The 13,323-nt window shown below is 34.1% G+C and overlaps 1 protein-coding gene across 1 annotated transcript in view; it reads left to right on the forward strand.

Moving 5' to 3' along the window:
• Positions 1–13,198, forward strand: part of TMEFF1 (transmembrane protein with EGF like and two follistatin like domains 1) — a 140,736-nt gene extending 127,538 nt beyond the window's left edge. Inside the window, exon 10 of the mRNA XM_051995535.1 lies at positions 12,058–13,198. Coding sequence (XP_051851495.1) covers positions 12,058–12,142 — 85 coding nt within the window. The 3' untranslated portion in view covers positions 12,143–13,198. The remainder of the gene's footprint in view (positions 1–12,057) is intronic.
• The last annotated feature ends 125 nt before the right edge of the window (positions 13,199–13,323 follow it).

The following is a 13,323-nucleotide window of genomic DNA, read 5'->3' on the forward strand; positions in this document are numbered from 1 at the left end:
GAGGGAGAGAGGACTGAACCAGTTATCGTTTAGTTCTTATTTGTCTCTGACGTTGCTGGGATTCCATTCCTCTCATCTGATTCCCACAGGAACACTGTAAAGTGGCAGGACACTGGTATTAATGTCTTATTTGTAGAGAGGGGGAAACTGAGGCTCCTTACTTACCAGTAACAGGATCAGTATTGACGTGTCTTTTGACTCCAAGTCTGGGGCTATTTCTACATTTAACATTGTTTTTTTAAAAAAAGGAGATAAGCTGACTTTAGAAAAGTATAGAAAGATTTGCATGAACTGATGCTAAGTGAAGTGAGCAGAACCAAGATAATGCTGTACACAATAATAACAAGATTATGTGATGGTCAGCTGTGATGGACTCAACTCTTTTTAATAATGAGGTGATTCAAGGCAATTTCAATAGACTTGGATGGAAAATGCCATCTGTATCCAGAGAGAAAATGTAGAAACTGAATATGGATCACAGCATAGTATTTTTACCTTTGTTGTTGTTGTTGTTTGTTTGCTTGTTTTTTTGTGTGTGTGTTTTTTTTTAACTTGTGGTTTTTTTTTTTCCCTTTTGATCTTACCTTTTTTGTGTGTGTGCAGCATGATGAAGGAGAAGTGCATATTTTTTATCTATATTGGATTGCTTGCTATCTTTAGGTGGGGGGGAAGAGGGAAAAAATTTTTGGTTTTGCAAAGGTGAATGTTGAAAGCTATCTTTGTATGTATTTGGAAAAATAAAATACTATGGGGAAAAAAAGAGAGAAACAGGGTAGCAGTGTCCCTCAAATCTAGAAATAAGTCTCCTAGTAACTCCAACCATCTAGGTGAACTCAGAGTAACCAAAATAACAAAATAAGAAGCAAATTTGGTTTTCTTTATTCTTTAGAAGAGACTGGTAGCCTCAGCCCAGACAAACGTGGGTGAAATCAGGTAGTGACATTATAATATGGAACATAGTGTTAAAACAAGAAGTGACACATAATAGCAGGGAACAAAGATGAGGGAAAATGCTCTCCTTTAAGCATAGCAACGTGAGAACTTAAGCATGCAAGGGACATGGGCTGGGCTAGAGCACGCTGTACCCTAAGCATGCCTAAGAATCTGAGTGTAATGACAATGATTCCAATTTACATAACAATCTCAAGGATGTCTCTCTACTACAATATGGCACAATAATAAATATTTATTTTAAATCAATTAATTAGTTCTTAGCCTTTATTCCAATTCTCTCTTTCCTTCTGGTCCCTCCCCCACCCATTGGGAAAGCAAGCAATATGATACCCAAATAATGGCTATTTACAAAGAACATATAATTATATGAGCTTTAACAGTCCTCTGGACCAACACTCATTTTGCAGGAGAAAGAATTCACAACAATCAAGTGACTTGATCAATATCAATTAATGTCCAAGATGACTGAACTTCAGTTATCTAAATCAAATACTATTTCTACTTTACCATGTTTCCTTCCATAGGCATCAAGAAAAGGCTAAATTATGTCCTGTATAGTACAGTCATACAATTTGGACCTTTGAAGAGACTTCAGAAGTAACTGATGTTATTATAGCACTTTTAAGGTTTAAGCCTCAATAATTCTGTGATAGTGAATAGAAGTATTATTGGCCCCATGTTACAAATTGTAAAACTGAGACTCCAGTAGGTTAAAAATTTTTCACAAGTTACATAATCAGACAAAATCAGATGATAGATTCAATTCAAGGTTATTCTTGATTCTAAGCCCAGCACTTTTTTGACTGTATTGCATTTCCTCCTAGAAGAAATCTGTAATCGATTTTTTTTTTTTTTTTTTTTTTTTTTTTGGTGAGGCAATTGAGATTAAGTGATTTGCTCAAAATCTCACAGCTAGTGAGTGTTAAGTGTCTCAGGCTGGATCTGAACTCAGCTTCTCCTGATTTCAGGCCAATGCTCTATTCACTGTACCATCTAGCTGCCATTGTAATAGAATTTCAAGCCAATAATGTACAGCAACTGTATAATGAAGCTTTTTATATTTTCATGCTGACTTAGGAAAGGCTGTACAAAGGCTAACAATGTGGGGATTTGTTTTACTTGACTGTTTATTTATTGCAAGAGTTTTGATTTGTTTTTCTTTTTAATTATAAAAGCAGTATGAGGGAGAGAAAATAAATTTAATAAAAACATAAGCAATGAAATTTTAATCATCATTTCTAATATCTGCTGGATAATTGAGGTATTTTTTATTTTTAGGTTTTTTTGGGGGAGTGGTCATTATCTCTCTAAGGAATGGAATCATGGAATCTTAATACTGTATAATACTGTAGATTACTGTAGATTATCTAGTCAAATTGAAGCCTGGAAAGAGAAAGTGAATAAACTTGCATTGCCCAAGCAAAAATGACTGAAGTAGCATTTTAAGTCTTCTGATTCCAATTTTCATTGTTATGCCATCTTCATTACTTTAAATTTCTCTATGTCTGAATCTTTAGGAAGCAAAGGTGATGTTTAGCAGTTCTATAAATGGAACTTCTGAAGAGGTTTCAATAACAACAATAATTAATCTTAATACAATATTTTAAAGTTTGAGTCTTATAATAATCCCATATACATATGACAAAATTGAGGCTCAGATGGGCTAAAGAATTTTTCTCAAGTCACAAAATTAATGTGTCAGAGAAAGATTCAGTTCAAGAGTGCTCCTAAATCTAAGGCTGACACCTTACTCTTTTGACTTCATTACATTCCATTGTTAATGTTTTCTCCATTACTTTCTTAAATCTATAAGATAACAAAACAATATTTAAATCTGGACTTGTGGTGAGGTATGGTGTTTTTACTTAATAATATATTATTTTTTTTCTAATTATATGTAAAAATAGTTTTCAACATTCATTATTGTAATTTTTTGAGCTCCAATGTTTCTCCCTTTCTCCTTTTTCTCCTCCATCCCCAATATAGCAAGCAATCTGATATAATTTATACACATACAATCATTTAAAACATTTCCATATTAGTCATGTTGTGAAGGAAAAATCAAAACTAAAGGGAAAAACCATGAAAAAAACAAACTCCCAAAAGGCAAAAATATATTCAGTCTTCATATCTCTCTCTCTGCATGAAGATGGCATTTCCTATCCCAAGAAGAACTGCCTTAAATATATATATATATTTCTAGTGCTTAGCACAGTGCCTGGCACATAGTGGGCACTTAATAACTGTTTATTGATAGATGGATTGACCTCTTCAACATTTCCATCTTTTTTTCTCCCTCCCTTCTTCCCCTCTCCTTCCTTCCTCCCTTCTTCCTCCCTCCCTCCCTTCTTTCATCTCTCCCTTTCCTTCTTCCCCTCTCCCTCTTCCTCACCCTCTCTCTCTCTCTCTTCCTCTTCTTATCCCTCTCCCTCTCTTTCTCCCTCTCCCTCTCCCACTCATCTTTCTGGATTTGAAGAGCTGTTAGATAGGAGAAGGACTCAGTCTGTTTTGGCTGACTCCAAAAGGGAGAAGTCGGAGCAGCAACTAGAAGCCCAGAAAGACAGGTTTCAGCTCTTCACAAGGCAAGCCTTCTTCATCTGGAAAAATAAAATACTAGGCTTTAATTAAAGATTTCTAGAGAGGGAAGCCCACTATTTATCAAGCAGCACCTCCCATTTTTTATTACATCGAATTTTCATGAAGTTTTCCCTTAAATCAAAGGTGCCTCCTTTTGTTTGTTGGAACTCTTTGACAGTCTGATGAAACCTATAAACCCTTCTCAAAATAATGCTTTTAACTGTTTATAAAATAAAACACACAGGATTCTAAAAGAATCAAAATATACTGAAATCCAGTTATTAAATGTTAATGATAAAAAAAAAAAACTCCCCACAAATTCATGGACACCATGAATTTCCTTATAGAGAGCTGAAAATTGTCATTCTAAGCATCTAGTTGCTGCTCCAACTTTTCCCTTTTGGGAAAACCAGACAAAACACTTAGTCCCTCTCCTACCTGGTAGCTCTTCAAATACAGAAAGAGAGGAGGGGTAGGGAGTGTGGAGAGAGGGGAGGAAGAAAGAGAGAGAAGAGAAGAAAAAAGAAAGAAAATAGATGATAGGTGATAGATAATAATAAATGATAGCTAGATAGATAGATGATAAATGAATAAATGACAGATAGACAGATAGATAAATCTCCCTTCCATATTTTTCATAGTTTTCTCTTCTCTGGATGAAATATCCCAATTTCTTCAACTCAATTCTTATGTGTCATGCTCTTGAGACCCTCACCATCCCAATCCTATTCCTGTGGATGCCCTTCAGTTAATTAGTGACCTACCCAAAATGGGGTGAGAACTGAGTATGGTCTCTAGATTTGGTCCAAGGAGGGAATCAGAGTATGAAAGAAAGAGTACTGTATTTGGTTTCAGAGGACTTCCCAGGGTTTAATCTGGAAGTTCATTTTGCCCCTGAGTTTCTCAAGTTCTTCTGATCTGTAGCATCTCCTTCTCAATGGTTGCTTTCCTTTTTAAGGAAGATGCCCAAGTCAACTATTTCTTCCTCTTCAGGCTGCATTCCTGACTCTCTTCTATGTGCTTAATAAATCTTTGTTGACTTGTCTAAATTCTAACTTTTCTGTCTACATTTGTGTAAACGTGGGTAACTTAGTTGATCTTTTAGGCTTTGATTTCCTCCACTGTAAAATAAAAGAATTGTATCAGATTAGAGATTTTTACCTGTGGGGCTGTAGGTTTTTTGACAAATGCATTTCAATATAATTGGTTTCCATTGTAATCTTATTTTATGCATTTTAAAAATAATTTTGAAACCTTCACCATTTTGATTCTCCCTTTGATATTCCTCAGATTATTTTTTAGACCTGACCACAATACTCCAGAAATTTAAAAAACAAACAAACAAAAACCCTAAAATGAAAAACCTAATGTTTTGTAGGGAAAATAAAAAGAAAATCATTAATCTGAGAAGGAGGCTTACCCAAACTGCCAAAAAAAAAAGATTCATGACACAGTAAATGTTACCCCTTAACAAGATAATTAAAATCCTTTTCATCTTTGAATCTTATAATTGTATCAAAGCTGGAATCCAGAAAGCGAGCATGAGAAGGTACAGAATTTGTTCTCTTTTTATATCTTTTGTATGTGTATATTTGTATGTGAGGAAGGATAAAGCATGGAAATTGTTCTGGCGTGCTCACCATAGAAGCTGAGAAACCAGAAATGCAATCCTAGTTACAAGCCTAAACATGCTACCAAGTGAAAAACTCCTAACCTTCCAACAGACTAAAGAGCCGAGACTAGTTCCAGAAAAAGGAAGGAGACAGACAAAAAAGAACAAGGGCTGTCAGAGTATCAGTCAGAACTAATAATGTATACCTCCTTGTCTCCTACAGTAAAAGTAGTGCTATCCCCTTGAAATCTGGAAGCTGCTTTTTAATTTCCTGAGGATGCTACTGCTTCCTCCACATGAATGTGGAACCAGAAATGATTATCTCAATCTTCACAGACCACTTCAATTAACTTATATGAGCAAGCTTTCACCTGCCTACCCACATATTACCTTTTTATTTTAAACAACATTTTGTTTTTTCCCAGTTATGTATAAAGACAATTTTTAATACTCATTAAAAATTAGTTGCAGACTTTCTCTCTCCCTCCTTCCCTAAGACAGTTAGTAATTTGATATTGTGATACATGCTCAATCATGCAAAATACTACTATATTAGTCACCACATATTGCTTTTAATGACCTTGGTGAGTAAATTAGACCTATATAGCTATTAGAAACCTTGACCCCAATAGAAAGTGTCCTTCTTAGAGTCCTTTATTTAAATCTCTAATTTGCTCTCATCATTCCTTGTATTATAATCTTCTGTGAATATGAGAGGCAAGATAATGAAGTAATGGTTAAAGAACCAACCTTGGAGTCAGGATAACTTGAGCTAAGTTCTGCCTCTAATACATACTAGCTATTTGACCTTGGTTAGTCATTTCTGACCATCCCTAGGTAGCTCTTTAAAAGGACTATAAATTGTAGAACGTTGATTAGTATGTTAATTTCCCTGCCAGGGGATCTCTGTGTTAATTCCTTGTTGGTGGAATTGTAAGGTAATCCAGCCATTTTGGAGAGCAGTCTGGGTTTATACCCAAAGATTTATTTTTTTTTTTTAAAGGTTTTTCTCTTTTTTAAAAAAATAAAACTAAAATAAGAAAAAAATAGAAAAAGAAAGAAAAGGAAAATTAAAAAACAAAACAAAACATTGTCATGTTCCCAGAATAGAATTGGAAATTGCAGGGATGCCCATTAGTTGGGGGATGGCTAAATAAGCTGTGGTAGATGATGAGCTCAATGATCTTAGAAAAACATGGAAAGATTTGCACAAAATAATAAAGAGAAAAACGAGTAGAACCAAGATAACATTTTATACAGGAATCGCAATACCGTTTTAAGAACAACTTGGAGAAAATAAGTTATTTTGACTATTATAAATAACCAAATTAACTATGAAAGATATATAAAGAAAGATGCTTTCTTTACATAGAGAGGACTGACAAATAGAAATATGCATAGAATGATTTTACATATATAGGATATATCTATGTATAGATATACATATAAATTATTCTATGCATATTTCTGTTTGTCATATATGTATACACATCTTTATATCCATATCGATGTGTACACACACACACACACACACACACACACACACACACTTCTATTTAAGGATAGCCATCTCTACAGTGGGAGAAGAGGGAAGACAAAAAGAAATTAATTTTGTATATTTGAAAGGAATAGCAGGCTGTGCATAGTACATTTGCAGTTTCATAATACAATCATCTTTTTACTGCACTATGATATAGTTTCTTTATTCCATTAATAAGAATAACATTTAAAAATTAAATCCCAAATCTGAACAAAAAAATTTCCTTCCATGGCTATACTCTGGTCTCATCCCACTATGTTTCCTTGCATCAAACATTTAATGCACCTTGTTTATTCCCCATAATTTATATATTTGTATAATAGATGTCTTGGGTAATGGGCTTAGTGTCAGCTCTTTTTTCACATGTCATGTCCTATGAAAATCTGGGCATCTCCATCAGCTCTATTGTAGCATTTTTCCATGTTAGCAAGTGTGGTGAATATTCGGTCAGTGTTCCCCTTCTTTTTTCATTTTTGATTAAATTTGTGAGATTCCAGGTCCACATTCTTAACTTGCTAGGTAGATATCCTCTCTGGCCAAGAACCTATCATTATTTATTTATATTTTTGAACCAAAGTCAAGAAATAAAAATGATAATGACAACAAGAGTAACAGCATTTAAGATTTACAAAGCACTTCACATGCATTATCTCACTTTATTCTCACAATGACCCTGCGTGATAAGTGTTATTAGTATCTGCGTTTTACAGTGCAGGAAACCAAGGCATCTGAAATTAAGTGACTTGCCTAGGGTCCCACAGTCAGTCAATGCTTGAGGCAGGATTTGAACTCAGGTCTTCCTAACTCCAAGCCCTATCTGGTGTGTCACCTACCAAATCCTATTTTTAGACACTCTCTTTATAAGCATCTTCTCACTTATCAATTCTTCCTTTCTCTTAAGCTTCAGTGATGAAAAACATCACCTGTGCCCCTAAGAGCTTCATTTCCCTGATCAAAACTTAACAATATTTAGCAATACTGGCAGTTAAACCCATATTAGTCACCAGAAGTAATAGTCATCCAGTTTGACAGGTCGGGGAAGGTTCTCTGGTATCTCCTAGATACATGCCCCACAAAAAAAAAAAAAAAATAGCAGACCTCTCTGTTATCATCAAACAAATAGCTATGTCAGTAACCCTGAGGAGGAACTCACCGACTACTGCTCTTACTTTTTTAACCCTTAATTGGCACCTGATAGTACTGGAAAGTCAGTACCATCACTTCTAGGAGTTCAGTCAGCAAAGGTTTCAGCTTCCTCTGATAAGGAACCTCATATCTGTTACTTTGCCAAGTATTCATCAGTTCTTCTTCTGCTTCTCCTCTACTTAATTCTTTTGCCCTCCAATGTCCTGACTCAGGTAAGAATTTCCCTCTGCTTCTTTAAATCTTTTTTTTTTCTTCTTTGTTTTGAAGTGGGAAGTCTTCTTGAAACCCCTCAAACTCCTTGATAATTATACAGTGAAGGGACAGTCCAGTTCAGGTTCTTCATTATCTCTTCTATAAAAGAGACTAGTCTGGATTCCGATCATAGATAACAGTTTTTTGCTCTGGCAGAAATACAGACCTTGTAAATTTCATGGTCTTTGTTATCTATTTTATTGAAAGCATATGTAATTCAGTACTTATTATTTTTCTGTTTTTTAATTAACTTTTTTTCAATGAACAGAAAAAAAATGTTCTCTTCTTTCAACTTTACTCACCCACTAGAAACAAAAGAAAAATAGATATGCATAGTTGAGCAAGACAGATTCCCAAACTGCTTCTTCTTGCTAGTAGCTTCCCTAGAGAACTACTCTGACAAAATGTTCTTCTTCATTTATTTTATGTAATAATAAACCTCAGTGAGGAACTCTTCTCATAGTGTGGGATTTGATGCAATTAGCAAAAGACCTTACCATCTATTGGACATTCTTCTTCTGTTTGGCCCTTCTCAAAGACATTCTCCATGACTATTGTAAGCACCTTTCTTGAGCATATAAGTATCCTTCAACAGAATTATCCTCATGGTTGTATTTATCAAAAACAAACAACTGAGCATATATGTATGAAGGTCTCTTTGTTGGAAGAATTTTGAAAGCCATGATTTGCTCTGAGTTGAATGCCTTTTTAATTTAAATTTTATTTTTATTTTCAGTTCTACATTGTCTCCCTCCCACTCCCCACCCCCTTCATCCATTGAGAAAGAATAAAATACAATACTCATTATAAAGCCATGCAGAACACATTTGACCATTAGCCATGTTCCCCCCCCCCAAAAAAAAAAGAAAGAAAGAAAGAAAGAAAAGAAAAGAAATATATTCAATCTGTATTCTGGATCCATCACTTCTCTTTCTGAGGGTGGATAACATCAAATGTTTTTCTGCAATCAACATACCTTTCAGGCAATTGTGCAACTCCAAAGATATGTTCAGATGCAGAGAATCGTTAAACCTATTTGTTCCTTCCTCATATTTTCATTTTGAAGACACAGCATATTCTAAGAAAGAGTTTATAAATATGAAAAGTAGTAGGCATGTGAGTTTGTAGTTAAATGACATTCAGAATCCTTTTTTTGAGCATTAATACTGCCTAGGTTTTTCCTGTTCTTTTGATAGTTTTCCCTCTCTGAAATATCTTGAAAAGTAATCCCTCAAGTATTTCAAGATCTGAACTTGAAATGGATCACCTCTTCAAAAATCATCAGCAGGAGGTCATTCAGACTTTGATTAAAGCCCCCTAATGAGGAGAGCACACCTCTCACAGTAGTACTTCCCATTTTTGAATATCTCAAATTAATAGAAAAAAAATTTCCTAGGTCAAAGAGTCTTAATCTTCTTTCATATCATGCCCTTTGGCATTCTGGTAAAAACTATGGATACCTTGTCAGAATAATATTTTAAATGCATGAATAAACAAGCTATACTAAAAATATTAAAGTATTACAATATTAACAAAACAAAAAACTTCCTTGATAACTATTTGATCTGGTTTGGCTCCTCTTGCTACAAATATAATGTAACTGTATACAGTATAGAAGATAATGCAAATAAAATAGAAACATGTTTTGGAGATCAGGAAACAAGGATATAAAAAAGCACTTGGTCTGAATGGCATAAAGGGAATTGTAAAAAAAAAAAAAAAAAAGTTAGACAATGAACTAAATTCCAGTGTGTGTCTTGAAGGATTCGAGACAATGTGTTTCATTTCTGAACTGGAACAGCTTGATAAGTAGGATATGCCAGAAATGTAGTCCATATCCTTAGAGCTGGGATGCAAGTTGCTTTCATATGGATTTCCTATCATCTGCCATCTTGAGAACCTGAGTAGCACTTCCTACTCAGTAGCATTTCTTACTCAGCAAATAGTTCCACATTTTCTTCGCCTATTTTTCTACTCATGGCAACTCAGGGTTTTTCTTTCTTAGAATGATTTCCATCTTTTTTCAAAGGGGGTCTTCCTTTCCCAGGTATCCTGGCATGAGATCCAATGGAATTCTGACATCCTGGGGCTTTCTTCCAATGAAGAAGCATCCTCTCACCTCACTTATGTTGGCTACTTGAAGTCTTGCTGGGGAGATCCCATTAAGGACTGACTTGTTTTTTTTTAGTATCTCAGTGAACATAAGTCAAAGCCTATAAGCAATTTATACAGTTATCTCTTCTACATCATGGGGGTTAGGGGCATCCCTGAGATCTGAAAAATCCACGTATGATTTTTGACCCTTGCTTTCTACCAGAGAAGAAATCTGAATTGTTGTGGTATTAAAAATAAAATGTTGATAATATGTAATACCATACATATAGTTTATGCATTTTTGAGTTTTCTAAACTTTTCTGTATTGTCTGCTGGATTTTGTGTGGCTTCTACAAAACTCCTCAAAAATTCACATTTAATTCTTATGCCAACCTGTGATATATTGAAACTTCAGTGAGCAAAGTTGCAATGTGAAATGTATAATGTTATTTATGAATTTTAACTTACTTAGACATTACATCACACATTGACCTGCATTTTCTGTAGATTATATAGATGCTCTTGGTTATCTCAGGTTTTGGCCATTCTGTATGCATTTTTCCCCTCTTTCTCTGTCCCTGCCTCTCACTCATAAGCCCATTATTCATTGTTCTCAATTGTTAAACAATTCTAAATATTTTGCAGTATACCATATTCCCTATATTACCACCCCCAATACAAAGAGTCTTGTGCATAGACTCAAATCCTTGCTAAGTTAGATCCTGGAGTTGGCAATTGATTTAACTTCAAATTTATTGCCATCAGAATTTATTTCTTCTGAGATTAGACATCTCCCAGGATGGCTGGAAGGGCCTTAATATAAGAGTGTTTAATTTTATTAAGAACATTGATAGAATCATAAAATATCAGTGCTGGAAAGGACCTTTGAGATCATGTTCAACCCTGTTGTTTTACAGACTAGGAAACTAATATCCCTAGAAATCAAATGACTTCCTAGAAATACATAATTATTAGTCTTTTCTGAGCATTCCATGTCATTGAAATCTTCCTGTCATGGCAGTCCAATCATTCCAACCAAAGACAGTGTGGTATGATTGAGAGTATACTATAATAATAATCAAAAGAATTTTATTTTTGTCCTTCTCAGCCCCTACTCAGCTGTGTGACCTTAGGCAAAATGCTTAACCTCCCTTAGCCTCACATTCTTTATCTGGAAAATAAGAATATTAATATTTGTCTTGCATAGTAAATATATTTGTTGTATATGAAAACATCATGCAGATGCAAGACATTGAAGAAAGCCCTTGAAAACCTTAAAGTACTACTGGGGGATGTAAACAACACTCAAGAAATGGTTTATTTTTGTCTTTTTTTTAAACATAAAATTAATTTCTCAATACAGGGTATCCTAAATGTTTTAGGGCAGTTTTAATCCTTTCTAGTGGCACACTGGATAGAGTGCCAGTCTTGAAGTCAAGAAGACATTTCCTGAGTTCAAATCCAGTTTCAAACACTTATTAGCTGTGTGATCCTGGGCAAATCATTTAACCCTGTTTACCTCAGTTTCCTTATCTGTAAAAATGAACTGGAGAAGGAAACAGCTAACCACTCCAATATTTCTGCCAAGAAAACCCCAAAATGCATCACAAAAAGTCAGACAAGACAATTGAACAACCAAAAACCCAGTGTTCTACCCCACTATGTAAAGAAAAATGTGTTCTACCTCTCTGCTCCCAGCCCTACCGAATGAATGGAATCTAGCACCATACTGATACCCTCCCTTTTGAATGGCACATCCTTCCCTCCCCACAACACGATATATAGCTTTCTTTGTGTTTGAAATTAGAGTACCTTGGAAAACTTTTATAATATGCTAAATGTAATAATTACTTTCTTTCTTTTTTTTTTTTTAAACAAACAGAAAATGCCCTAAGAACAACAGAGGACGTCGGCAGAAGCAAAACCTAGGCCATTTTACATCGGACACATCATCCAGAATGGTTTAATTCGATGACTTTTATATGTACACCAACCATGTGATAAACATTTTATTATGTCTTTTTTTAAAGAATAGAAATATTTATTTCAGAGGCCTTATTTTTGGACATTTTTAGTGGAACACTGTTGGCTTGTATTTAGAAAAGCATCAACTCTAACAATTATGGAGTTTCTGTTTTGTGTTTTTAAATACTGAATTTCATTTTCTGTATCTGTAACACATGGTTATATAAGACTTGTACTTTACCCATGGAATGTAATATTTTTGCAAACCTTGATCACTTCACAAATAATTATAGTCACACACACACACACACACACACACACACAAGAATCAAGCATGAACTAAAGGTAAAAGATGTTTACAAATTACTTTTCATACAAAAAAAAATCCTAGAAGACACTGTGTTTAAATAGATATTTAAATGTTTTTGAGATTTAGTACATGATTTTTTTAGATACTGCTTATCGCATGAATTGTGAAGCTGTATATGTGTGTAGCTGTAAAATATTTATAAAATGTTTGGATTGTAAACCAAGCACTATTCTCCTTGTGAAACATTTCTAACATTTGGAAAAGGTTCTTATGGTGCTGATGGAACAAATCCATAAAAAGTGGGCCTTGGTAGATTTAGTTATTGTGATCATTGACTTTAAAAGGCAACAGATTGGAATCAAGCCTACTTTTTTCATTAAGACCATTTTAATAGTCACTTTTTTAAAGAAAATATTTGTTTTAAGACAAAAAATGAATCAATTGTATTAGTGTTTGTGATTAAAATGCAAAAAAACCCCCATAATTTACAAGCAGTGTTCTTGAAGAGAATATGCCAAGAGCTTAAAAAAAAAAACCCTCTCTCCAAATTAGACTTCTGGTTATAGTTATATTAATAGATTGTTGATGTTTGGAAGATCTGAAATGTGAGTAGGATGTATTCAGCTGTTTAATATGTAGCTTAGACTTTCAAAAGTATGCATGTAGAATTTAATAATTTGTTGAAAATAAACAATTGATTTTAATATTTGGTTTGGAAAGCATGTTAAAATACAATGTTTTCACTTTATATGGCCTCTGTTTTAGTGTGTCTTTTACTTGTTTTAATATTATTTGGTTTGTTGGTTTTAAAAGCAGCAAAAGTTTTAGCTTATAAATGTTTTCTTTTTAAAAGAAAGTTATTGTTTGAAATTA

This window comes from Antechinus flavipes, chromosome 1 (genome assembly GCF_016432865.1).
Source record: "Antechinus flavipes isolate AdamAnt ecotype Samford, QLD, Australia chromosome 1, AdamAnt_v2, whole genome shotgun sequence".
NCBI classification, from domain to species: Eukaryota; Metazoa; Chordata; class Mammalia; order Dasyuromorphia; family Dasyuridae; genus Antechinus; species Antechinus flavipes.